Raw genomic sequence first — 27,075 nt, 5'->3', positions numbered from 1 at the left:
CCATTGTTTTGTCCATATGCATTCGACTCAATTTTTTATGGCCTACTTCTCTTTAAAAAATGTTGTTGTGTAGATGGGTTTGTAACTAGAATGTAATGCAATTCTTACTGTCAAAAAAAAAAGAATGTAATGCAAACTAGATTCTGTGTAAGGAGAGGACACTCAGCAGCAGTTTTCACATCTGGACGCTGGAGCACTAGTGTGGGACACAAGAACACCCTTTTTATTAGGGGGCCCCACACAGGTGCTCCAGTGTATACTATAGGGGTGTCTCCATCTGTGAAGCTTGTACAAAACAGGTAAGTATTCAAGCTTGACAAAGGACAAACATTTTTCTTCATCTTGGAACTCTGCCAAAAGAGACAATTGTACCCCACTTCCAAGCAATGTTTCATATTCCGATTTCTGCCATCAAATATCTGTGTGCTAAGTATACCTATTTTTTTTACATAGGGGATAAAAGACTTGGAGGACACCCCTCATCTGAGGAGACAACAGACCCCCCCACCTCAGGAAGAAGTGGAGACCCACCAAAGACAACAGGAGGAGGAGGAGGAAGGAGATGTGGTGAAAATTGTCACCACAACAGGTGAGTGTCTGCGACCACAGGCTCAGGTAAGAGATGGATGCCGGCATATTTATAATACATGGTGTGTTTTTATTTCTATCTTTTTAGGTGATCGTGATGTTGTGGATCCAGGGCATTTCACCAGTGAAAGTGCACAGATCCTGATCGGGGAGATCATGGGGTGTAATAGGGACTTGGAAAACATCCAGAAAAACATCAATGATGATCAAAAAAATGAAGAACATCATTGATGTTTTAAAAACCCCTCCAAATCCCTTCCCTTTTTTGTGCTTTTTAGGATCTAAAAATTTCTAACATTTTTTGACATATTCAAGAAAAGCCAAATTTTGAAGATGCACACAGTGTGTCAACATGTGCTATCTGCCATCACGGGAGATCAATGTATGCGTTTTGGGGGTGCAACCCCTTCCTCAATAATAAAGTAGATGGGAGGAAGAGGTTGCACCCCCAAAACACGTCCCTTGATTCCCCATGATGGCAGGTAGCACATGTTGACATTTGGCAATTTGTGTGCATCTTCAAAATTTGGCTTTTCCAGGAGTGACTTCAACCCATCTAAACGCAATATCAAACACAGTTTAGAAATACTCATGTCTGATATTGCCTTCAATTTCTTTAAAAGTTGAACTTTGTAAGATTTGTGTCTTTCTTGTTGGTTTTAAACATGCCTGTTTTACCTTAAAAGGACATTTCTACTTTTAGTAATGTGACCCAAAAAATTGTTATACAACAAACATGCTGGTTTGTTTTATAAACCTTTTATAAATGCATATGTGATTGTGCTGGTATTAAAAAGATTGATAATCAAGAATGTGTGGATTATTTGTTTCAACGCTCCAAAACTTTTGTTGTGCTCAAATTGGTGTTTTCTGTGACAATGGGGGTTATTTCCTAAGGGAAAATACACTTTGCACTACAAGTGCAGTTTCAAGTGCACTTGTAGTGCAAAGTGTCTTTGCTTTTAGTAAATAACACCCAACAGTGCTTTGTAATGTTACACAATCACGCCATTTTTTCTGTCAGGGTCAGTTAAAAGAAACACAAGCAGTATATGTCACCAAAGATTTTAGTAGTTAAAATGTTTTTTTTTATTTTAAAAATGTTTCAGACATTGGCATATTGGTGGCCCCCCTACCCGCAAAGTAATCAAGGTATCTAAGACGGACGTCATGGGCACTCAGGGGGGGCAAGCCAGGACGACCACTTTCAAGCGCCGTCAGGGTTGGTTCATTATGAATTCCGGCTTCAGGCCCAACTGAGCCAGCATAGTTGGCAGAATTTTGCCTTAAAAAGTTGCGTAGAACACAGCACGCCAGGATGATATGATTCAGTTTGTACTCCGCCATGTGTATGGGTGTAAGAAATAGGCGGAACCGGCTGGCCATGATTCCAAATGTGTTCTCCACCACTCTTCTGGCTCTGGCCAGCCGGTAATTAAAAACCCTCTGGTCCAGGGTGAGGATCCTCGCCGGGAATGGCCGCATAAATGGTCCCCCAGCGCAAACAATTCATCAGCAACGAAGACGAATGGGAGTCCTACCACAGTGTCTTCTGGAGGTGGCAAGTCCAAGCTGCCATTCTGGAGACACCTGTAGAACTCCGTCTGGGCGATGACTCCATCATCGGACATCCGGCCATTCTTCCCCACGTCCACATACAGGAACTCGTAAGTAGCCGACACCACTGCCAACATCACAATACTATTGAACCCCTTATAATTATAATAGTATGACCCCAAGTTGGGTGGTGGGACGATGTGGACGTGTTTCCCATCAATTGCCTCTCCGCAGTTAGGAAAGTCCCACCGCTGGGCAAAGAGGGAGGCCACAGTCTGCCATTCCTGTGGGTTGGAAGGGAACTGTGGAGTCAAACAAGAAAAAAAAAAAATAATTTTGCACCTAAACAGAGAAAGCAGATTAGACACAAACATTCTTGTCCAACATCAGTATAACATTTATTTTAGGGAGTTTTGAAAGACCAAGGTATAAGGTCCACCTATCAGATTCCCCCTCCCCCCCCTCTCATGGGCCATTTCTAACATTTTGGGGGGCTGGGGGAGATCTTTTGGACAGGTAACCCTCTCCACTTCATTGAGAGATGAATGCCTAAATAATGTGTATTACTTTGGCCAGCCCCTCCTTACTTACACTATTGACAGCCCATTGGACAGGTAAGAAGTGTCTTAATACAAAGATATAAATACACATTGTACACATTTTAGCACATTTGGACATTCTGCTATTACCTATCAAGATAATAATAGTATACAAAAACTTTAAACAGTACCATTTGAAAGTATACAGGCAGGCCGTTGCACTACATGCTTTGGGGAATTCATCCATACATCTGACCACAAAAGAGATGGGTATAGTGTGTATGGGTTTGGCAAAGTCAGCAGATAGATGATTGAGGATAGATAGAGAATTGGTATCAGCTGACTTAGCAGTTGGGGGGAGGGAGGGTTCCAAATGATTTGGGGACCCCAAAAAAAAGCCTCTGGCACTCTGCCTGAATTTAAAGCACAAATCACATTTTTACACATTTTAGGGGGTATTTAGGGTAAAGCACTACTATGGAGCTGACAAAATACACTGTTAAGTGACTACATGAGGTGAATATAGGGCCAGGAGACCATGCTGGGGAGGTAAGTGAAGGCAAATATGTATGAAGGACAAAAAAAATAATTACATAAAAAACCAGCATGCATGAGGACAAAGGGGACATTCACAGCATATTCCAATCATGGTAATTAGGGAATGAGGAAAGAAATACAATATATTAGCAAACATTAAATACAATAAAATGTGATATTAAAGGATAAAAATCTTACCTTAATATACTCCTTCTGCAGGACCTGGATGATGGCAGAACAGGTCTCTGGGATAATGATCCCCAGAGCCTGGGGGGAGATGCCTGTCGAGAACTTCAAGTCCTGCAGGCTTCTCCCCGTCGCCAAGTACCGCAGGGTGGCGACGAGCCTCTGCTCCGGAGTGATGGCTTGCCTCATGCAGGTATCCTGCCTGCTGATATAGGGGGTCAGCAAAGCCAACAAACAGTGAAATACGGGGTCCGTCATCCGGAGAAAGTTCCTGAAATCATCAGGATTATTTTCACGGGTCTTACTGAGCAAAGGCATATGACAGAACTGGTCACACTGAAGCAACCAATTCTTGGTCCATGAACTCCTCCCCACCCTGTTCATGGACTGGACTAATCCAATACGAACTGACTGCAGGCACTGAAGAGCAGATACAAACCCACAAGCACAAACTGAACAGCAGAAAACGATCTGAAAACCAGGAGTCTGAAAAAGTGCGAATCGTCTCTCACCAAACTTTTACTAACACAAGATTAGCAAAAAGAGCCCAAAGGGTGCCGCGCTTGGTTCAGAACTGCCCTTTTCTAGTCTCGTCGTACGTGGTGTACATCACCGCGTTCTTGCTGATCGGAAATTCCGACAACTTTGTGCGACCGTGTGTATGCAAGACAAGTTTGAGCCAACATCCGTCTGAAAAAATCCATGGATTTTGTTGTCGGAATGTCCGATCAATGTCCGATCGTGTGTACGGGGCAGAAGACTGCATCATATTTGACAAACTGTTTGATGTAGTCTTTCACTAGTTTTTCGGAACACACCATCTAACATAGCTTTATCACCTACTGATCCTGGCAGTATACATATTATTTTTCCATTGCGTGTAACAGGATGCCAACGCTGTTTGTCAGTGGCGGCCGCTCGTATGTGGCCCGGGGGCACCGCCCCCCTAATCCATGCGCTCGGCCCCTAAACTACATGCAGGGTGCCGGACGCATGGATTTCAATGGGGTAGTTTTTTTTTAAAGAAGAAGAACATGATTAGAGCCTGAGGCTCTAATTGGCTTCAAAAAGGGTGGGCTCAGGGTACAGGGCACTGCCCCCCGAGCCCACCCAGTTGTGTGACTTCAGCAAATTAATATTCGCTAATGTCTTCCTGTTACTCCTCCCGGGCCAATCAGGAAGCGGGTCCTGAGACCTGATTGGCCAGGAGTCCTAAGACCCGATTAGCTGGGAGTTCTAAATCCTAAGTCCTGATTGGCCGGGAGGAGAAGCGACCGCCGGGGACTCGAGAGGAGATGCAGGGGGGAAGCAGGTGGGGGGTGGTTGGGTGGCTGGGTGGGGGTCGTGGGCCGCCCCCCCCAAGAAAATTAAGCACCAGTCGCCACTGCTGTTCATTCTACTCTGAATTGCACAGCAGTGTTTTCACTCAGTGGACAAGGTAGTCTTAAGCAGGGTATACACTTTTTACCCTTTAGACCGGCTTCTGTTGAACAGACAGCAGTATACACATACCAAAAGTTGTCCAGTTCCTGCTGAAACTGCTGAACTTCGGTACCTGTATGCCCAGTTTTAGATTAACTTTTTTTATGTTTTTGAAGCAAAAGACAAACAAATTGAAGGCTAACTCCAATTAAAACTTTTTAAAGTGTATTTCTGCTTTTGCAGCCAAATTTGTATAACACCTACTTTAAATTTGTTACATGTTCTTATTCTTTAGCATAACGAATTATGAAAACTTCAAAGCGTAATATTTTTTCTGCTATGCAGAGGGGGCTGGGGAATTATGTTTATCATAAGTAACCCTGTCTGTATTGTGCTGGCAGATCGCATTATAAGTTGTAAACACTGTCTGTCCTAACAAAGAACTAGTGAACTAGAAGTTGGGCTTCTTAATTGTATTTAAAGAATCATTTTGGGGTTCATTTACTAAAACTGGAGAGTGCAAAATCTGGTGCAGCTGTGCATGGTAGCAAATCAGCTTCTAATGTCAGCTTGTTCAATTAAGTTTTGACAATAAAACCTGGAAGCTGATTGGTTTCTTTGCAGAGCTGCACCAGATTTTGCACTCTCCAGTTTTAGTAACTCAACCCCAGTGTGTCCCTCTTGGTCAATGGGGACAGATTGAGGTGCCTCTCATTCAAAATTGTTAACAGTAGCTTGCAATCTGCCTGAGACCAAACATACACACAGAAAGGTAAGAAATATTTATTTTTTATTATTTTTAAGTATGCTGTTTAAATGGGAATACATAACAAACATGTAGTGAGGTTTTCTCAAATTTAACTGCAAAAGTGGAAATATATATTAAAGTATGGCTATGTGCTGGTGCGTGGTTTCTGTATAGCGAAAGAACATGTACTATTGAGAAAATTAAATCAGAGGAGTACAAACACCCACCTCTCTATATAATGCCATTATGAATACACTTAAGAAATAGAAATCCACATAATAATAAAGTGCTGAGTGTATAAATCAAAGATTGCTAATAAGATGCACTGTTAAATGCAATACATTAATTTCATACTTAAAAAATTAGTATAATGAAAATTATGCTCCAGCAAATGTAAAAGAACTTATATTCCAAAGTCCATGTAAAAAAATTCCCAGAGTTCATAAATTCTCTCTGCTGAGTATGGGTCTATGATTCTAAATGTCCCACATGCAAAAAGATATAGGAAAGTGTCCTTGTGCAAAATAAAGAAAATAAAAAAGTGTTTGTGCTTCACCACTGTATTCCAAACCAATACAATTGGCCGCTTACCAGACCGATTGATCCCAATTAAGAGATCATATGCGCTTTGTAAGGAATCACATCTGAGGGTTGGTTGTCAGTCGGCCTAAAAGGATTGGAATAGATCCAGGCTCACGTCTCTCACACCGTGTTATAATGTAAGCAATGGAGAAGGGTTATCATGCACAGAACGGTTCGTGTGCTGACGTCATGCTACTGGCTCCTACCCGACGCGTTTCCTCTCAGAAGGCATCGACTGGGAATGGAGGCCTCATTTTGTTGATGGCCGTGCACCATCGATGTATATCTGCCTTATACAAGCTACTATTTTGGAAGTGCATTTCTATTTTTAATAAATGACAATATATTATATGTGTTTAATGCACTATGAGCCTTCTCCATTGCTTCCATTATAACACAGTGTGAAAGACGTGAGCATGGATCTATTCTAATCCTTTGAGGCCAGCTGACAACCAAGCCTCAGATGTGATTCCTTACCAGCGCATATGATCTCTTAATTGGGACCAAACGGTCTGGTAAGCGGCCAATTGTTTTTGTTTGGAATACGGTGATGAAGCACAAACACTTTTTGATTTGCTTTATTTTTCACAAGGACACTTTCCTATATATTTTTGCATGTGGGACATTTAGAATCATAGACCCATACTCAGCAGGGATATTTTATGAACTGTGTGAATTTTTTCACATGAACTTTGGAATATAAGTTTTTTTATATTTGTTGGAGCACAATTTTCATTATACTAATCTTTCAAGTATGAAATTAATGTATTGCATTTAACAGTGCATCTTATTAGCAATCTTTGATTTATACACTCAGCACTTTATTATTATGTGTATTTATATTTTTTAAGTGGATTCATAATGGCATTATATAGAGAGAGATGGGTGTTTGTACTCTTCTGACTTAATTTTCTCAATAGTACATGATCCTTCACTATATAGAAACAGCGCACCAGTACATAGCCATACATATTTAAAATGTCCTCAATTTCAAGGGAATTTACTGAGTGCAGCAGTTTGGAACATTTTTTGTAAATTGTGGCCAAGCGCAATCTTTTTTGGAATCCTTACACATTAAAGTATAACTAAAGGCAAAACTATGTTTTAGCTTTAGATAGAGTGGAGAGAGATTAGAACACCTGTCAGTTTTTATTGCTGTCTGTGCCCCCGTTAGGGAGGTTCACCCTCTCAATTTGTCCTGTTTACCATTATCGTTGAAAGCAAAAAAAAAAAATCCCAAATTTTGGGTTGTCCCCAGAAAAGTAATAGAGGGGAAATCTTCCAATGGGAGCACTAGTTCTGTTGACCTGAGGGTCACCAAGGAATTCCCATAATTTGCAGAGATTTCCTCTCACTTCCTGTTTGGCTATGGGACAGGATGTGAAGGGAAATCTCCAAAATGAGAAATAGTTGGCAAAAAAAAAAATCTGACAGGAGTTATAACCCTTCCTTACTCTATCCAAAATGAAAAAAAAAAAGGTTTGCCCATAGTTCTACTTTAAGCATTTACAGCTTTGTTTAAATGTTAACCAATTCCCCTGTGACATGTTGACACCTTAATGGTCAATTGCTACGCAACAGTGCTGTCAAGTGGGAAAATAAGGAGTGACTCACATGCTTGCCATATATGTATGTTCAATGCATTTCTCTTTGTCCCTGGTTGCGAAGGAAATGGCGGTCAAGCAAAGAGAAGGTCATGATATGCAGGAGAGGGGCAGGACATTATGGGCAAAGCACAGGTCTACTTTAAGAACATATTCCCAGTCTGCAAAACAAAGTGTATTTCTACTAAAATTAATAATTTTTTACTACCAGTATTTTTTTTTTTAACTTTATTTTTTATTAGTATTTTTAAGACAAAAAGGATACATGTACAATAGGTTACAGCAGAACTCAGTCATCCAATATTAAAGTAAAGCATTACAAAAGTGTCATCAACATACATCGTGTGATATAGATCTAGAAGTCAGCCTAGGAACGCTGATATGATTCGAAAAAGTTAATTAAACTTAAAATTAAAAAAGTTAAGTAAATAAATTGCATATCGTTAATAGCAAAAGAACTTCAAATCCAGAAAAAAATAAAATATTGGAGCATGACTTCCATTTTTAAGATGTTCCTTAATAAGTGGACAATAATTGGCACAATAGAGTTGAGATATTTTGGGCGTTAAATAAATCCCCAAATATTTAAACTATAACTATAGGCAAAAATTTAATTTTTACTTTTGGATAGAGTGCAGAGGGATTAAAACAATTGTCAGTTTTTATTCCTGTCCCCATTAAGAAGATTCACCCTCTCCATTTGTAAAGGGAATTCCCTTAATTCGCAGGGATTTCCTCTATCATTCCTGTTTGGATATAGGACAGGAAGTGAAGGGAGATCTCACCACGGGTTGCAGGAAAGAAATTTGCTTGATTCCCCCATCAACACAGACAGTGTTGACAGGGAAATCCCTCCTGCAGAGCCATTGTCTTCTCCCGGCGGGGAGAAGGCAGTGATTAGCACTCGCGGCTATAGCAGCCGCTTGCGATAATCTGAAGCGAATCTGGCAGGCTGGTTGTACCCAAGTCGATCGATCAATCAACTTAGTACATTGAGCCTGCCAATTAATTGTTGGAATTGTGTATGGCTGGCCTTACACTACCCTCTCTACAGGTTGACAATGCTGCTGTCCAAGGTTGGTTACATTGCTCCTTTATAGATGCAGTGGAGGGGTGAGTGTGGCCTCCCAAAGACAGGAAGTGCGTTACCAAAAAAAAGAAGCCTAAAAAAAAAATGAGGGTAGCCATCACATCCAAGGATTGGTTAGCTTCAATACATCACATTTTTGTGTCTGGGTACACTTTAAAGTGAATGTAAGGTTTTTTTTTAAATAACAAACATATCATATTTACCTCGGACATCCTCTTCTGGGGTCCCCCAGTGGCTCTCTTGGCTCCTCCCCACATCAGATAACCCCCTAGGAAAAGCACTCTCCCGAGGGGGTTACCTTGCGGGCGCTCTCCCAAGTCCAGCATTCGGCGTCCATAGCTGCCGAATGTATGACTCGGCCCCGCCCCCCCGCGCCCATGTCATTGGATCTGATTAACAGCAGCGGGAGCCAATGGCTGCGCTGCTATCAGTCTATCCAATAAAGAGCCGAGAACCCTGGGCAAAGAGGCGGCGCGTTCCGACCGGGTCAAGTTCCAGGGCTCAGGTAAGTAAAAACAGGGGGGGGGAGCAGGAGGGCCGGTCAATGCCAGGTGTTTTTTCACCTTAATGCATAAGATACATTAAGGTGAAAAAACACGAAGGTTTACAACCCCTTTAAATAAAACAAAAATGTCAATCAGAAAGCACAGTGGCTGTAAACGTGTGAACAAACTTCCCCACATTAAAGGTAACTTTATCCCTTTAGCTTTGGAGAAGTGCCACACTTTTCCATCATCATAAGCAGCCTGAAAGCATACTGAAACCAGGCCAATGAGGACGGAGCTAGGAAGGTAAAGTGTATAAAACAATATTGAAGCTCACTATTACAGCTGTTTCTCCTGGGAAATTCCCCAGTACAAGTAGTAACTTCATAAACTATCAAGTTCTGGCTCCCTGGATGAAATACTTGGGAGCATGTGTTGCTTTTAGTAAAACAGGCAGCACTAATCTCTTTAACGCTTTCTAGTATGCCATAAATGTGCTCTGTGAAATTATATAGCTATGTTGGAGAACCCAAGATAAAAAGAGTGTCCAGGGTGTTTCCCTGACACTTCTCCATCCACCCCTGCAAGCCATTGTATGCCCATTGCAAAATCTCCTGATAGTTAGAGACCCCTTGATTTATGGGTAGCGATATGACAAGCAATCAGGAAGCATAATGCATGGGAAAGGGGGTAAACAAGCGGCACCCAAAATGGACAGAGGCAACCTGCAACTGCAACCTTTATTTCTACACAACAGAACAGTGCCCCATACCTCATGTTGCAGAGTGTAAGTACTTAGACCTATAAAATACATGGTATGTGCTTTAGTTGTTAAAATATTCATTTTAAGTGCAGTTATTAATCTGTTCCTGGAGCACCTTTAGTAAAAGTGTTATCTTTAAACCCCATTTCCAGTGTTTTCCTTTGCACTTAATAATCAGAAACTAAATACACATGCGATCCTGCAAGTCCAGTGTAAGGACGCTGAAAACAATCTATAAAGACAAAAAATGAAAAAGAACATGAAGATATTTACCTACATTTCCTGTCCCAGAAACACAGCAGAAAATTACAGGACATTCTTCCAAAGCAAGGAAGTATTCCCTCTTTGACAGTTGTTACCAGAACAGATTTCCAAATTGGAAACTTTCCCCTTACTCCCTGTCCCTGTGACAATACAAAATGTTGGATATCCCATCACTTTCTGTACTGGGGACAAACAGAGCAAATACGGAAGGTGAATTTCCCTTGTGGGGGACACAGACAGCAATTAAAACCTGACAGGTACTCTAATTCTCCCCCTCTCTTTCCAAAATACAAATTTTGGCTTTACATACACTTTAAATTTCAGAGTGTTTATGGTAATATTATGCTGAACAAAACTATGTAGTAAAAACTCTTGCTTTATCTGAGGTATGGTATGTCTGAAGGTGGACAATCCTACAAATGGAGAAACTAGCATGGATGAATCTAGATAAAAAATATCACACAATCAATGTCCTAGTATAGACAAATCCAACTATTTATTCTTTTGATAATCTTACAAAATTAAATAAGCCAATTTACCAAGGAATATTTTCTTTAATTGAATTTGATTTTAAATCTTGGTTTTTATCTCCAACAGGTTTTCGTGAGAGCGCCTTTGCCTTTTCATTGCTGGCTGCCGGTGTCATGCATTCAGTTGCTACAGCTTGTAGTCTAGGCAAGTTGCAAGGATGTGGATGTGAGTGGAAACGCCGGGGAACTGAAGAGAAAATTCGTCTGAAGCTAAACCAGTTGCAGCTCCAAGCTTTATCTAAAGTGAAGGGCCTCCCAAGAGACTTGACTCCACTGCTCCGGGAGACTCCAGAGCCCAGTCCTCAGGACACATGGGAATGGGGTGGCTGCAAGCATGAACTGGAATTTGGAGAAAAATTCTCCAAAGATTTTCTGGACTCCAGGGAGTCACCAAGGGACATTCAAGCAAGAATGAGGATACATAACAATCGTGTGGGGAGGCAGGTACTGAATGATCAAAAGTATGACTCAAATGAGCATTTAAAGCTAAACTCCAGGCAGATATTACAAAATACAATTTTCCAAGAGTTTACCGTATGCCAGAAGAAGCATTTTGAAATATATAGTAAGTTGGGCTTTGTTAGAACAAAGTGAAATTGATATTTTAACTTGCATAACAACTTTATGTATCTTTATAATGTTGCTGCAAGTAACTCTTTGACCAAAAAAAAAAAATGGTAGATATTTTGCAAAAAGGTTTATCTAGGATATAAAATCCTTTTGCTTGCTTTTATGGCTATTAAATTGTCGCTGACGAAATAACGCTAGTTTCATGTTTGGAACCTGTTACTCCTCTATTTAGGATGTAACATGCTCCATTACCTCCAAGGTAAGAACACAAGGAAAGCAACTATTTTCAATGCTTATTTGCAGTTTAATTTCGATATATGATTTTTATTTGACTTGCAATGTGCCTTTGAGCTTGCTAGAAACATTTTACTACACCAGGAAGAGTCAATTCCTTAGCACTAGTGGCATACGTAGCCTACCCAACATCCATGGTCGTATTATGTTTTAACCCCCCCCCCCATCCGCGCACTTGCATACATACACCAAAATTATGTTCAGTAATCGTGAAATTAAATACATATATTAATAATGGGCAGAAAAGAAATAGGAGACTATTATTACACTGCAGCAAAACATGCTGATAATAATGGTGCTAAAAAAACAAAAAAACAAACATTAGCTGCGCAATACTGAAATAATAGTGGTATACTTTGATGAAGACGGGTCTAAATTCTAGTAATATACAGTGATGCACTCAGGACTTTGTAGCATATAGAGTGCAACAGTCAGGACTATGTTGGTGTTGCACCTTGTGGTCAGTGCACCCTCTCATGATGGTCTGTGGGTTCCCAGTATATGGTGGTCAGTGTTGCCCCCTTTATGGTGGCCAGCATGTGCCCTCTTTATTATGGTCAGTCCTTTATGGTCGTCAGCATGTGGCCTCTTTATGGTGGTCAGTGTGTGTCCCTTTTATTGCAGTGTGTCTGTGTCCTGTCTGTTTTGGTCAGTGTACGCCTCATATTATATTGGTATGGTTTTTGCTCCCCCTTTCATTGGTGGTCAGTGGGAGCAGAGTGCATACATGTATACTTACCTGAGTAGCAGTGGCGGGGGGTGGCAAACAATCCTGCTGCTCTGCGCCCCAAGCCCACTCTTGTTTTAAGCCAAATAGAGCCTCAGGCTCTAATCACGTGCTACTTAAAAAAAAAGAAACCCATTGGAATCCATGTGTCCGGCACCCTGCATGTAGATCAGGGGTCAGGCGCATGGATTGGGGGGCGGCGCCCCTGTGCCCCGTATGGATGGGCCGCCACTTCTGAGTACCACATGTCCCATGACAGTGAAAGCTTCAGCCAATCACGGCACAGAGCACTGTCAGAATCATGATTGGACACTGTCATTATGACTTTATCCAATCATGGCTCATTCTCGCCCCACAATATAAAAGTATTCTTTCAATGGCAGCCATTTTCAGTGTGAGAGTGTAGAGAGAGATAGAACAGGGCTCTGTTGAGTGCTATTAGTTAGTTAGTGTGCTATACTGTGCTATTTTGCTTCAATTGTCAATGTAGAATATTCGTTTAGTGTCAATCTAGGGATAGTGTGAGTGTAGTGAGGAGGACCATCATTCAGCTTTGCATTGTGTGCAGCTAGAGTAGGGACAGCTCAGATAGTTTCATTGTAGTGTAGTGAGACTGTGTCATTTATACATACATTAGTGTAGAGTAGGGACAGCTCATATAGTTTCAGTGTAGTTTAGTGAGACCGTGTCAGTAATCTTGATATTAGTGTATAGCTAGAGTAAGGACAGTTCGGATAGCGTCAGTGTAGTGACGGTTGAACACCGTCTATTTGATTGCGTTACTGCCAGTATAACGCCATTTACTTCTGTGTGCGTTACTGCCAGTTTAACACCATATAGTTTTGTGCATTACTGCCAGTTTAACGTCATATAGTTTTGTGTGCGTTACTGCCAGTTTAACATCATTTACTTCTGTGTGTCAGAATAACTTGCTCTGTATATCAATCCACCAAATGTGTAACAGTGTATGTGTTTAGCGGTCATTGCAGCAACACCCCCCAAATGGTAGTAACCAATGCAGACAGCACCCCCTTTGGTATGCCACTGCATACAGCTCCCTCCCCCTCTTTGCTCATCATAGCCGTCTATTCTTCTTTGAGTGTCTAATTACTGTCTGTGCTGGCCCAGCATCTTCTCTACGTCTCACATAAACTTGCGCCTGCCATGGAAGGAGTGAAGAAGAATATTAAAAAGCAGGGGCTGGCAACATCAGCTCTACAGCTGTGGTGAAACTATAAACCCCATCACACATCTGCCTCTGTGAGTCATGCCTGTGGCCGTCAGTGTCTTTCAAAGCCTCTTGGGACTTTTAGTTCCACAACAGCTGGAATGCCAAGGTTGCCTACCACGGCTATAGAATGTCACTTGAGTGACAGCTTGGAGTCTGCTGACATCACATTCAAGATTGTGATTCCCAGCAGTAGTCTCAGGGTTTTTAGATGTCTACACAAAGCAGGTTTTTACAAGTAAAAACATACATAAAATAAGTTAAATGCACACATAACCTTATGATAAGATTTTTGTTGCTGTAAATAGTCTGGCAACAGAGTCTCCTTAAGTTTGGAGCAAGCTATTATTTTAATGGTGGGAAGCTGAAGACACAACTGGAGTGATTGTAAAGGTTTGTTGTTTTTTTAAAAATAACAAATATGTTATAATTACCTGATCTGTGCAAGGGTTTTGCACAGACCAACCTCGATCCTCTTCTTCTGGGGTGCCCCGACGGCGCTCATGGCTCCTCCCCTTCTTTGGGTGCCCCCCATGGAGAGCCGCTTTCCATGGGGGGCAACCGTGCGAGGTGCTCACAAGACAATGGCTCCCGCTGCTATCAATCTATCCAATCAGGACAGAGACAGCGGCTGGGGTCGCTGGGCTTGTGCACATCGCTGGAACGGACGGGGTCAGGTAAGAAAAAAGGAGGACTCTGGGGGCAGATGCAGCACAGAAGGTTTTCACCATAATGCGTAGAACGCATTAAGGTGAAAAACCTGGAGACTTTACAACCCCTTTAAGGTGACAATTTTTACCTATGTCAAACCTGTATAAAGTGGAAATAAACAGTAAAATATTAATGACAAAGTAGATCAAAGTGCCATTGCGTTCGATTTTTTTTTTTTTTTGTGGTCACTAAAATCTATTGAGCCATAGGATAAGGGTGATTCAATACCTCTCAACATTTTGAGATGGGAATGAGGGCCCAAAACAAAAAAAGGCTTAGTTAACCACTTCAGCCCTAGAAGGATTTGCCCCCTTCCTGACCAGGCCATTTTTTGCGATACGGCACTGCGTCGCTCTGACAATTGTGTGATGTTATACCCAAACAAAATTTATGTCCTTTTTTCCCCACAAAGAGAGCTTTCTTTTGGTGGTATTTGATCACCTCCTGCGTTTTTATTTTTTGCGCTATAAACAAAAAAAGAGTGTCAATTTTGAAAAAAAAAATATATATATTTTTTACTTTTTGCTATAATAAATATCCCCAAAGAATTTTCAAAAACGAATTTCTTCATCAGTTTAGGCCGATATGTATTCTTCTACATATTTTTGGTAATAAGCGTATATTGATTGGTTTGCAAAAGTTATACGTCTACAAAATAGGGGATAAATTTATGGAAGACAGATCGGACACTTTTCACACTTTTTTGGGACCAGTGACATTTATACAGCGATCAGAGCTAAAATTAGCCACTGATTATTGTCACTGGCAGGTTAACACTAGTGGTGAGCAAGGGGTTAAGTGTTCCCTAGTGAGGTGTTTCTAACTGTGGGGGGAGTGTATTGACAGGGAGTAGAGAGAGATTGCTTTTCCTGATCACTATGAACAGCAGATCTCTCTCTACTTCCCTGACAGAACAGGAATCTGTCTGTTTACATTGACAGATCCCTGGTCTGGCTCTCTGAGGAGCGATCATGGGTCACCGGCAGACATCGCTGCCGTCAGCCACATGCATCGGCTCAGTTGTTGTGCCGCGGGTGTGCGTGCCCCCTAGAGCTCTTAAAGCGGCCGACGTACACCTACGCGATTCACGCAAGGGAGCCAACCTGCAGTGTAATGACGGCGGCTGGTTGGCAAGCGGTTAATATGCTTATGCCTGTGTGGAAATGTAAATTCATATTGCAACATCATTGGATACTATCAAATTTAAATATTATACATCACTGGTGACCTACAAATATTCCCTTTGCTTCCACATTATTTGCTTATAGGTTTACTTAAAAGTAAAGACAGATCGGACACTTTTGACACTTTTTTGGGACCAGTGACATTTATACAGTGATCAGAGCTAAAAGTAGCCACTGTTTACTGTATAAATGTCACTGGCAGGGAAGGGATTAACACTAGGGGGCGATCAAGGGGTTAACTGTGTTCCTTATGTGTGTTTCTAACTGGGGGGGGGGGTGTGGCTGACTAGAGGAGGAGAGAGATTGTTGTTCCTACTTAGTGCTACAGAATCTTAAAGAGCCGACGTACAGCTAAGACGGCTCGCGCAGCTGTGCCAACCTGTCACAGTATAACTGCGGCGGCTGGTCGGGAAGTGGTTAAAGGAGTTGTAAAGGCAGAAGGTTTTTTTTTTTATCTTAATGCATTCTATGCATTAAGATAAAAAAACCTTCTGTGTGTGGGTAGCAGCCTCCCCAGCAGCCCCTAATTACTTACCTGAGCCCCATCTCCAGCGATGTCCACAAGTATCTTAGCTGGGACTCTCCTCCTGATTGGCTGAGACACAGCAGCAACGCCATTGACTCCCACGGCTGTTAATCAAAGTTAGTTAGCCAATCCGAAGAGAGAGGGGCCGGATCGGGGTTCCGTGTCTGAATGGACACACGGAGCTGTGACTGGGCCCGGGTGCCCAATAGCAAGCTCCTTGCTGTGGGAACACTAGACAGGAGGGAGGGGCCAGGAGCAGCTAAGAGGGACTGGAGCTGAGGAGGATCCAGGCTGCTCTGTGCAAAACCAACTGCACAGAGGAGGTAAGTATAACATGTTTGTTATTTATTTATTAATTTTAATTTTTTAAACATGACTTTACAATCACTTTAAACGTACAAGGGCTTTTTTTACCACTACTATTCCTGTATATTGGCTTTTCAAATTTACAAATGCAACAATTTAGAACTTGGATGAAAGGTTTAGCACTGAGAAACACTTTTTCAAAGATTAATAGTGCATTTTATATATAACTATATAGATCAGACCAAAATGAGGGACAAATAGGGATAGAGGGACATTGTTCCAAATCAGGGATTGTCCTTCGAAATCAGGGACAGTTGGGAGCTTTATGATTCTGTTGGATAAACTTATGTAATGTGTCAATGTAAAAAAAGGATTGGCAGAACGACCACCACCTGGCGCCTATAGACACAATGGGGTTTATTTACTAAAGGCAAATCCACTTTGTAGTGCAAGTGCAGTTTCTATAGATCTGAGGGGGGCATGCGAGGAAAATAAAAAATCATTAATTTTGCTTGTACATGATTAGATGATACAATCAGCAGAGCTTCCCCTCATTTCAGATCTTCCCCTCAGTTCTACAGCGACTGCACTTCCAAGTGCACTTTCAGTGCAAAGTTGATTTGCCTTTAGTAAATCAACCCCAATGAGTCATGTTTGGACTTAGTTGGTGCAGCTGTGCATAGTAACCAATCAGTTTCTAACTTCAGCTTGTTCAATTAGGCTTTGACCATAAGCCCACGTTCACATTGGGCCGATTTGGCATGCGACTTGACATGTCAAATTGCATGCCAAATCGGCAGCTATTTCCGGCAAGGTACTGGAGAGGCGGGGCAGCTATAATCTTGTGATTTTTAAAAAGCACAGATTTTTACATACTGTCCCTGGTTTTATTGAGGCTGGCAACTCTGATCGGGCCCCTTAGTGGAATGGGGCCCTCGGGCAGTGCCCGAGTGCCCGAATGGTTAGTCCGCCCCTGGTGTGAGCTTGTGCGAGTTCAGATTCTGTGTGCACCACTTTTAGTAAATCTCCCCCATAGGGTCTCAGGTAAAAAGCTGTGAAATAGCTCTGCCGTTAAAGCTCCGCTCATTTATAAAGAACAGCAATTTGCTTTAAAAATGTGCTCTGCATAAAAATTTAATGAAAAGGTAAAAAATGTCACATGACTGGCTCTCCATCAGTCACTAATAAACATATAGAACTCGTGTGGCTATGTTGGCTACGCTCTGCGTCCCAAGTTTTATAAACGGTATGGACCGTGGTGTGTGCATACCACAGCAATATCTGCTGTTTGTAATAAGTCCCTTTGTCTACAGGTTTGCCTATGAAAAAATTATTTACCGCTTTATTTGCCTTTTCTTACCAGTTTGAAGAGTACTTCTGGAGCTGAGAGTCAAAAGTGAGAGGCCCCGTTGAGGTCTGATTGTTGCTGTATTGTTAACTGCCTGAGCTCTTTTAACACATGCTGTCTTCTAGCTCCTAAGTAGCCATAACAATGATAAACTGGAGTTGTGAAAGATAATTGGTCATATTACAGTTAGGCCACTTTCACACTGAGGCGCTTTACAGGCGCTATAGCGCTAAACATAGCGCCTGCAAAACGCCTCTCCTGTCACTCCCGTGTGAAAGCCCTCGGGCTTTCACACTGGAGCGGTGCGCTTGCGGGACAGTAAAAAAAGTCCTGCAAGCAGTATATTTGCAATGCTTTAAGAGCGGTGTATATACCACTCCTAAAGCGCCCCTGCCCATTGAAACGCCAGCGGCGCTTTGCGGGCGCTTTTAACCCTTTTTGGCGGGTTAAAAGCGTCCCGCTAGCAGCAGAAAAGCGCCACTAAAACGATGGTAAAGCAACGCCCCCGTGTGAAAATGCCCTTACAAAAGTTTAAAAATGCAATACTCACCTCCTCACTGATGTTATCCTATGCAGAGATTCTGTTTGTTCAAATAGCTGCCACTTCTAGGCTGAATGACACTCAGCCTCACTGAACCAGGAAGTCGGTAAACAGGCAGTAATGGTTCCAGCAATCTGGCAACCGCCAGAAAAAAGGTGCCAGCAATCTGGCACCTTTTTTCATGTGACCTCTCACTTCTGTCAAATCCAATGCTGCTCATAAATATGTTTTTTTTTCTATCTTACTTTAATTTTTATTTTCCATTCTCCCAATCACTAGACCAATTAAGTTGAAAATAATACCCCAAATACGCCCTGTGGAAAATCTTTTTGTTTTCTATAAGATTGCTTAATGGGGTTCCTGTTTTCAGAACATTTTTTAAATTGCTTTTATCTAATTCACTTTTAAAATTGATTGAAGTTTGCCACTCAATCAAATTAGTTACAGTGCCTTGAAAAAGTGTTCATTTTTCCACATTTTGTCATGTTACAACCAAAAATGTAAATGTATTATATTGGGATTTTATGTGATAGACCAACACAAAGTGGCACATAATTGTGAAGTGGAAGGAAAATGATAAATGGTTTTAAAAATGTTTACAAATAAAGTGAAAAGTGTGGCGTGTATTTGTATTCAGCCCCCTTTAATCTGATACCCCTAACTAAAATCTAGTGGAGCCAATTGCCTTCAGAAGTCACCTAATTGGTAAATATAGTCCACCTGTGTGTAACTTAATCTCAGTATAAATACAGCTGTTCTGTGAACCCCTCAGAGGTGTGTTAGAGAACCTTAGTGAACAAGCAGCATCATGAAGGCCAAGGAACACACCAGACAGGTCAGGGATAAAAGAAAGGACAAGGCCTTCCGAAGGGGTCGCAGTAACTGAACACTACGGTTGAATTTAATTAAAATTTATTTAGAAAAAACATACCATATCAAATATGACAAAATACCAAAAATAGCGGTCTGAGTATAACCTCCCAAAATATTAAAAAAGACAATGTTGTTATTTAAAAAGAGGGATTGCAGCTGCACACACATCCACACAATCAGACATACACACAGCTCAAAGGATGGGAGTTGATTGAAGTATTGTTGATCAATATATTGCATATACTATCGTCCTTCTTCCTTATTAAGCAGTGGTTTGTGGTCATCCCAAACAGGATATATAGCTATAATTTGTTTGAGATGTGGATGTGCTTGAACAAACAAGTGGGTATATCATGGGCCGTACTAGGTCATTAGTACACAAATTCAACTGTGGCACCTAGGATTAGGGGCTCTCATTTGTCTGTTGGAGGCACAGGTGGCTTAATTGTAAAGGTTGCAGTGTACAGTAAGCAAGGCTGCAGGGGTAAAACTTCGTAAGTGTAATACTCATTTAAAGGTTCACTGATCCATCACAAGTAGGTATGGGAAGGGAGGAACACAGGGGGAATTGGTGTTGTCAGTCCTAAGCTAATCAGCAAGTTCAACTGAATGGTAGCAATGTAAAATAATCTCACCCATGTCTGTGTCTCCTCATACCTCCAGCCATCCTTTCTGAGCCGAGCTCCACTCCTGAATTCACCGGATTATCCCCTTGGGAAGTTGGTCTAGGTGTTGGATCCAGTGTCATCCCCGCCTGCAGCAAGCTCTCAGCTGTTCCACCGCCACTGCCTCAATACAGTCTGTATTAGTGCTACAACCCCTCCGTCATCACGAACGTGTGGACATCATGTTCACATGTTCATGTTTTGTTAGCCAATAACAGCTAACTTCCTCAGAGCACTAATACAGACTGTATTGAGGCAGTGGTGATGGAACAGCTGAGAGCTTGCTGCAGGCGGGGATGACACTGGATCCAACACCTAAACTGACAGGCCGGGCAAGGAGAGCATTCATCATAGAAGCAGCCAAGACGTCCATGGTAACTCTGGAGGAGCTGCAGAGATCCACAGCTCAGGTGGGAGAATCTGCCCACAGGACTACAATTAGCCGTGCACTCCACAAATCTGTGCTTTATGGAAGAATGGCAAGAAGAAAGCCATTGTTGAAAAAAAGGCCATAAGAAGTCCCATTTGCAGTTTGCGAGAAGCCATGTGGGGGACACAGCAAACATGTGAAAGAAGGTGCTCTGGTCAGATGAGAACAAAATGTTACTTTTTGGCCTTAAAGCAAAATGCTGTGTGTGGCAGAAAACTAGCACTGCACATCATCCTGAACACACCATCCCCACCGTGAAACATAGTGGTGGCAGCATCATGCTGTGGGGATGCTTTTCTTCAGCAGGGACGGGGAAGCTGGTCAGAGTTGGTGGGAAGATGGATGAAGCCAAATACAGGGCAATCTTAGAAGAAAACCTGTTAGAGTCTGCAAAAGACTTGAGACTGGGGTTGAGGTTCACCTTCCAGCAGGACAACGACCCTAAACATACAGCCAGAGCTACAATGGAATGGTTTAGATCAAGGCCCTCTAATATTCATGTGTTAGAATGGCCCAGTCAAAGTCCAGACCTAAATCCAATTGTGAATCTGTGGCAAGCCTTGAAAATTGCTCTCCATCCAATCTGAGAGAGCTTGAGCTATTTTGCAAAGAAGAATGAGCAAAAATGTCACTCGCTAGATGTGCAAAGCTGGTAGAGACATCCCCAAAAAGACTTGTGGCAGTAATTGCAGTGAAAGGTGGTTCTACAAAGTATTGACTCGGGGGGGCTGAATACAAATGCACGCCACACTTTTTACATATTTATTTGTAAAAAATGTTGAAAACCATTTATCATTTTCCTTCCACTTCACAATTATGTGCCACTTTGTGTTGGTCTATCACAAAAAATCCCAATAAAATACATTTACGTTTTTGGTTGTAACGTGACAAAATGTGGAAAATTTCAAGGGGTATAAATACATTTTCAAGGCACTGTAGGTGGAGAGCACTAGTCAATTTCAGATACAGTAAGTTAAAAAAATACAAAGCTCCAAATATACACCTTTTATAGGTAAGCCTGTTTAAAATTTACGACTGATGTGGCGCTTACCTCCGAAGGAGCTACCGATGTATGGCTTCCCTGATTCCAGAGGACAGTGACCCTTTTCGCAATGCCACACCCTCTAACACACCAAGGCTGAAGAAGCAGGATTTATTTGAGCCATGAACCCCAACAACAATTACAGCAATTAAACAGTAAAAAAATAAAGAAAAGATGTACTATGCCACAACCAAGGACCTAGTAATGCTGGATCCACTCTCCTCCAGGTACTAACTAATGGTGATACTGGCCTAGAAGATGAAAAGGTCCTAGAATCTCTCTAATACCCCTCCCACTAGCCAGTGTGATACTAAATATTCAGGCTCAGAGTCCTGTGCTGGAGCATTTAGGTAAATTTGTATCTTACAGGAAGGCGCCAAGTTAGCCCCCTCTTGTTGTCCAGTTTCCAGAATCAGGGGCTTTGGCAGCAACCCTGGATGTTATAGCGCCAATTTCTCATGAAACCAGTGACACCCCTCTCCTCCAGCTTGCTGGAACTCTCTGATGGCAATGGCCTTCAAGCAAATTTGGTAGCGCATTCCCACTCCCACACAGCTGCGAATACTGGGGACAAGCAATGTTTCCAACTCAGCAGCACTCAAACTAACTCCTCATGCTACACCCCAAGACTGCCCTGAACTCTGGCTTCTCCTTCCTTTTCCTCCTCGCTGCAGCACTGTCCTCCTGGAACTTGTAGTCCCATACAGTTCTCCACTTAATACAGGCTGTGTCCTGGGGACTACTGTACATCCTCCACACTTTCAAGCAGCTCCCATCAATCTTTTACAGATTTCTGGGTTGACTCTTTCCTTTCCCATACTGCCCTGCAGGCAATAACAGTGTCCTATGTATCCTGGCCTGGGCAGTTGTGGCTGCAATTACAGCCCTGTCACAGTACCTGTGCCCTCTTTCTTCCCCTCTCTCCCCATGAAGCCACTCCATACACTACACTAGAGGCTGGGGGAAGGGGAGAGAAAGCTGCATTGTGAGGGCATTGACAGCCGGTCTGTGTGGCTATGGTCCAGTAAGTGCCACAGCCCGAGGCTACACTCAAAATTTAGATTATGGCATAACCTAATGGGAACCTGTTCTCTTAAGGCCCAGCCCTATATGTTGTGATCACAAACTTAGATGTTCCTTGTGTGATGTACCTTAAAAGGTACATCATTTATGTTGAATTTGTTCTTTTTCATGCACATCTTTAATGTGCACTTTTGTGTGCAATTTGGCCACTCCCATGCGGTGCCCTGTAATTAGCCAGGCCCGCTACTTCCTCTATTCCCCTGCCATTCTCTGGAAATACAATTTCAGAAGTCTCCAGGATTGATCTGCAGTCCCTATGCACGCACAGTGGTTTATCATCAGTCCCAATACACAGTTGTATATCTGCAGTCACATTGCATCGCAATTATTACGCAGTCACAATGCACAGTGGTTTATCAGCAGTCACAGTGGCTCACTATCAGTAACAGTAAACAATGGTTTTTTGCCATTCACAGAACACAGGGCCTCATTCATGGCAACACAATGCACAGTGGCTCATTGCCAGCTAGAATACACAGTGGCTTACTGCCAGTAACAATATACAATGGATTATTACCAATAAGTGTACTGTGGTTTAGTAGACAGTTGCCAGTTACATCACAGAAAAATGTCACATCACATTATATAAGAATGCCATTAGTGTTGATAATGCAGAGAAACGCATTTGTCAGCCAGCATAAATAGGAGCCAAGTTGGCAATCACAATGTTCAAAAATCCACTGCCATGTACTGCCCTACCTGTCAGTATCCTCATCCTCACCTGTCAAAGGTGGGATTTTTCCTCACATTCAAGCCGTTTCTTTTTACTTCCTGTCTTGTTTTCAGGATCACCAATAGGGACACATATGTCTGAAAGTACCGGATAGAGGTTCCAATCTCTGAGTTTAGGAAATGATAGAAAATATCATCAGTGGGGACACAGACTGCAGCAAAACTTTTTTTTTCAGTGAACCAATGAAAGGTTAGGTCTGTCAGTTTATTACTATCTGTGTCTTCCTCTCCTGGTGACAATTGTTTGCCTCATTTCTTGCCCTACAGTCATAGGAACAGGAGGAAAGATTAAATAACCCCATAGAGGGCACAGACAGCAAAAAAAAAAAACAAAAACATTTTGGGCTTTAAATGCACCAAAAAGAGGCTGTTCACTGTATGAGAGCAGCTATCTCCTTAACCTCATCAAGAGCTGTGTAAAGTTTTAATCCCTACTCAAAGTTAGCTATGCACAGATAGACATACAATGGAATAGATTTTTTTGGCTGCATCCATCCAGCTAATAGTCTGTTTCTAGGGTGCTGCTAGGATTGTGAGGACCCAGGGCACCCTGAGAAAAGGAATGCTGCAGCATGCTATATGCACTAAAACATATGCCATATCCCTTATGTCCACAAAACAGGTCTTAATTACTATGTCACAAACAAAATTCACACAGACACATATAAACCTCAGCACAATCATTTTTTGAATGAAACTATTCTATTACATATGCTTGCAGGGGTCAGGAGTATGTAGTGCACAGTGTGCAGAAGTCAGGGGTATGTTGCGCACATATTGCAGAGGTCAGGAGAATATATAGCTTGGAGCGCAGCGGTCATGGGTGTGTGTAATGCACAAAGTCAGGGGTTAGAAGGGTGTGTAATGCAGAGTGCAGGGGTCAAAGGCATCTGCAACACACAGAGTACAGGGGGCAGGAGAATGTAACAGACAAAGTGTCAGGGGTGTGTAAGCCACAGAGTGCAGGGGTCCGGGGCGTGTGTAACACACATAGTTGATGGGTCAAGGGTATGCGTAACATACAGAGTGTAGAAATGTTGGGTGTGTGCAGTGCAAAGGGTGCAGGGGTCAAGAGAATGTAACACACAGAGTCCAGGGGTCAGGGCTGTGTGTAGAGCACAGAGTGCAGAGGCCAACGATGTGTGTAAAGTCCAGAGAGCAGAATTCCAAGGCGTGTAATCCACAGAATGCCAGGGTCTGGTTTGTGTGTAATCCATAGAATGCCAGGGTCTGGGGTGTGTGTGTAATGCACAGAATGCCAGGGTCAGGCGTATTTATGGTACAAAGTGCAGAGGTCAGAAGAATGTAATGAAAGGAGTGTGGGGGTTTGTGTAAAAGGCAAGAGTCAAGAGAATTAAACGCACAGCGAATAGGGGTCAGAAGAATGTAACACAAATCCAGTGGTCAGGTTAATATAACGCACAGAGTGTAAGAGTCAGAGGTGTGTGTATTCTATAAAGTTCAGGGTTCTGGGGCTTCTGTAACACTCATAGGGGATGATTTACTAAAGGCAAATCCCCTGTGCACTACAAGTGCACTTGGAAGTGCAGTCGCTGTAGCTCTGAGGGGAAGATCTGAAAGGAGGGGAAGCTCTGCTGGAGTTCTATCATCAAATCACGTGCAAGCAAAAATGCTGTTTTTTATTTTCCTTGCCTGTCCCCCTCAGATCTACAGCAACTGCACTTCCAAGTGCAATTGTAGTGCACTTATAGTGCACAAGGGTAAATAAACACCATAGTGTACATAGTGTAGGGGTCGGGGGGGGTGTAACACACATAGTGCATTGGTCAGGAGAATGTAGCACATAGAGCACAAGCAAAAATCTCACTCCAGAACCCCCTGCATCAGCACAAGGTCAATGTTCAAGACTAAATCCTCTCTAAGCACAAATTCACCCCTTTCAGTACAAAATTGGCATTCTGGCCCAGTACAATTTTCTCCTCAATCAAAATAGCTCCCAGCACAAATTTCCACCTCTCTATCTGACTCATCAGGGTTCGAATATGTTGGGGCTCCACCACAATATCTGAACTCTTCCAGGATTCCCTTCGGCTGTGCCAAAGCAGAGTCAAGGATAAGCTTAGCAAGACTTCCCTCTTCTCTCTCACTATGCCGCACCGTAGTGCAAACATATAGACTACTGTAGGCTAATGAACAGAAGTACCATGTCAGGCAGTGCACTGCTAATTTGTAAGAGAAATGTATAAGTAGGTCTTTAAGGCTAAATTAACCTTTCTATATATTTCTTATAAGATAGCAAAAATATACTTTTAAGCAGGGGTCTACTTCAAGGCCAGTCCAGTAAAGTTTGGCCATTCTTCTGAGTCTCGTGTTTATTGAATATGTATTTGAATTGTGTGTCATAATAGTTGTATGCTGTAATGTTGTGTTCAGTATTCAATATTCTCAGACATAAATTATCAAGAACACCAACATTTTTATTATTTTAATTGAAAAATGCCATGTATTCTAAAACAGCTATTTTAATACGTTTTAAATAAGCTCTGACATAATGTTGACTATCTCTTGCTTTCTGCCCAGGCGGTGACTGAAAACATGAAGCGCAGATGCAAATGCCATGGGACATCTGGAAGCTGCCAGTTCAAGACTTGTTGGCATGTGACTCCTGATTTTCGAGCAGTTAGCACGCTTCTACGGGAAAAGCTACAGCGTGCTGTGTTTGTGAACTCCCGTAATAAGAACAGTGGAGCCTTCCATCCACGTCTCAACAAGAAGAGATTGGCTCGTGAGCTTGTCTACTTTGAGAAATCTCCAGACTTTTGTGAAAGGGATCCTCTTGTAGACTCCCCAGGCACTCAAGGGCGGGTATGCAACAAGACAAGCCACCAAATGGACAGCTGTGCCAGCCTTTGCTGTGGGCGAGGACATAATATCCTCATGCAGACCCGTCGGGAACGTTGTAACTGCCGCTTTCACTGGTGCTGCTATGTTATGTGTGAGGAGTGCCGCATCACACAGTGGGTCAATGTGTGCAAGTGAAGAAACTTAAAAATATCTCATTTTGTTTGTTAGCAATTAATTTATTCTTTCTTAGCACTGAAAATATATATATTACTTGGTAGGATCCACATCTGTCCAAAAGTAGCCAAGAACTTACGCTATTGGAATACTTAGTCCTGAAACAAGAAGACCACCAAAACAATGCCTATATCAAATTCTGTTACCAACATTACTGGACTCTGTTGATCTGCTGAACAAAGAACACATATCCCTGCTTATTTATATAGTAGCTAAAGAGAAGGGATTATAACCCTTGGATGGGATACTGTGGCATCTCATGACTTTATGGAATTACAGTACATATTCGTATGATGAGTATATTTCCTGTGAAAGGATGGGATTTTTCTTACTGAACTTTCCTTTTTAAAAACATTTGGAATTTGTACATGTGGAAATAATTCTAACCTTGGTGTACAGGTACTCTGTTTAACTCCAGTACCCCTGTTTTCTAATACCTACTGACCTAATGACAGATTTAGCCCAGCAGGTCCAAAAGAAAAAGGAGGCTAATTTATTGGAGTTTGTATACATAAATAAAAACATATTTTAGATGAATTTCCCTGTAGTATTTTCATCCTTCAGAGAGTCAGTATAGTTATGCTGATTCTGCTAAGAAAAGGGTGTCTACCCTAGCAGTTACCCCACTTCTGCTAGGGATAATGTATTTGTTCATTGGGAATACTGAACCATTATTGACTTCATCAAGCAGAGGTCTACCATACAGTGTAATTCAATATACTGTATTACTACAAAGCTGTGGATAACTGCATGAGCAGTCCTTTACCATCTGCTAGGCTGCATGGCATCCAAGTTATACAAATTATTTTATTTAATCCTCCATGTACAACCATGTGCACAAACACAGTTTAGTTACACTAATTAGAAGATAATTTTGATAT

At 42.0% G+C, this 27,075-nt stretch overlaps 1 protein-coding gene across 1 annotated transcript in view; it reads left to right on the top strand.

The window, feature by feature from the left end:
• WNT10B (Wnt family member 10B) overlaps positions 1–26,731 on the top strand; it is an 86,718-nt gene extending 59,987 nt beyond the window's left edge. The window contains exons 4-5 of the mRNA XM_073614055.1: positions 10,963–11,339; positions 25,697–26,731. Coding sequence (XP_073470156.1) covers positions 10,963–11,339; positions 25,697–26,155 — 836 coding nt within the window. The 3' untranslated portion in view covers positions 26,156–26,731. The remainder of the gene's footprint in view (positions 1–10,962; positions 11,340–25,696) is intronic.
• Positions 26,732–27,075: the final 344 nt, after the last annotated feature.

Source organism: Aquarana catesbeiana, linkage group LG02, assembly GCF_042186555.1.
Source record: "Aquarana catesbeiana isolate 2022-GZ linkage group LG02, ASM4218655v1, whole genome shotgun sequence".
Classification (NCBI taxonomy): domain Eukaryota; kingdom Metazoa; phylum Chordata; class Amphibia; order Anura; family Ranidae; genus Aquarana; species Aquarana catesbeiana.
Note: the sequence above shows the minus strand (reverse complement) of the source record. Positions and strands in the feature narration are given on the sequence as shown.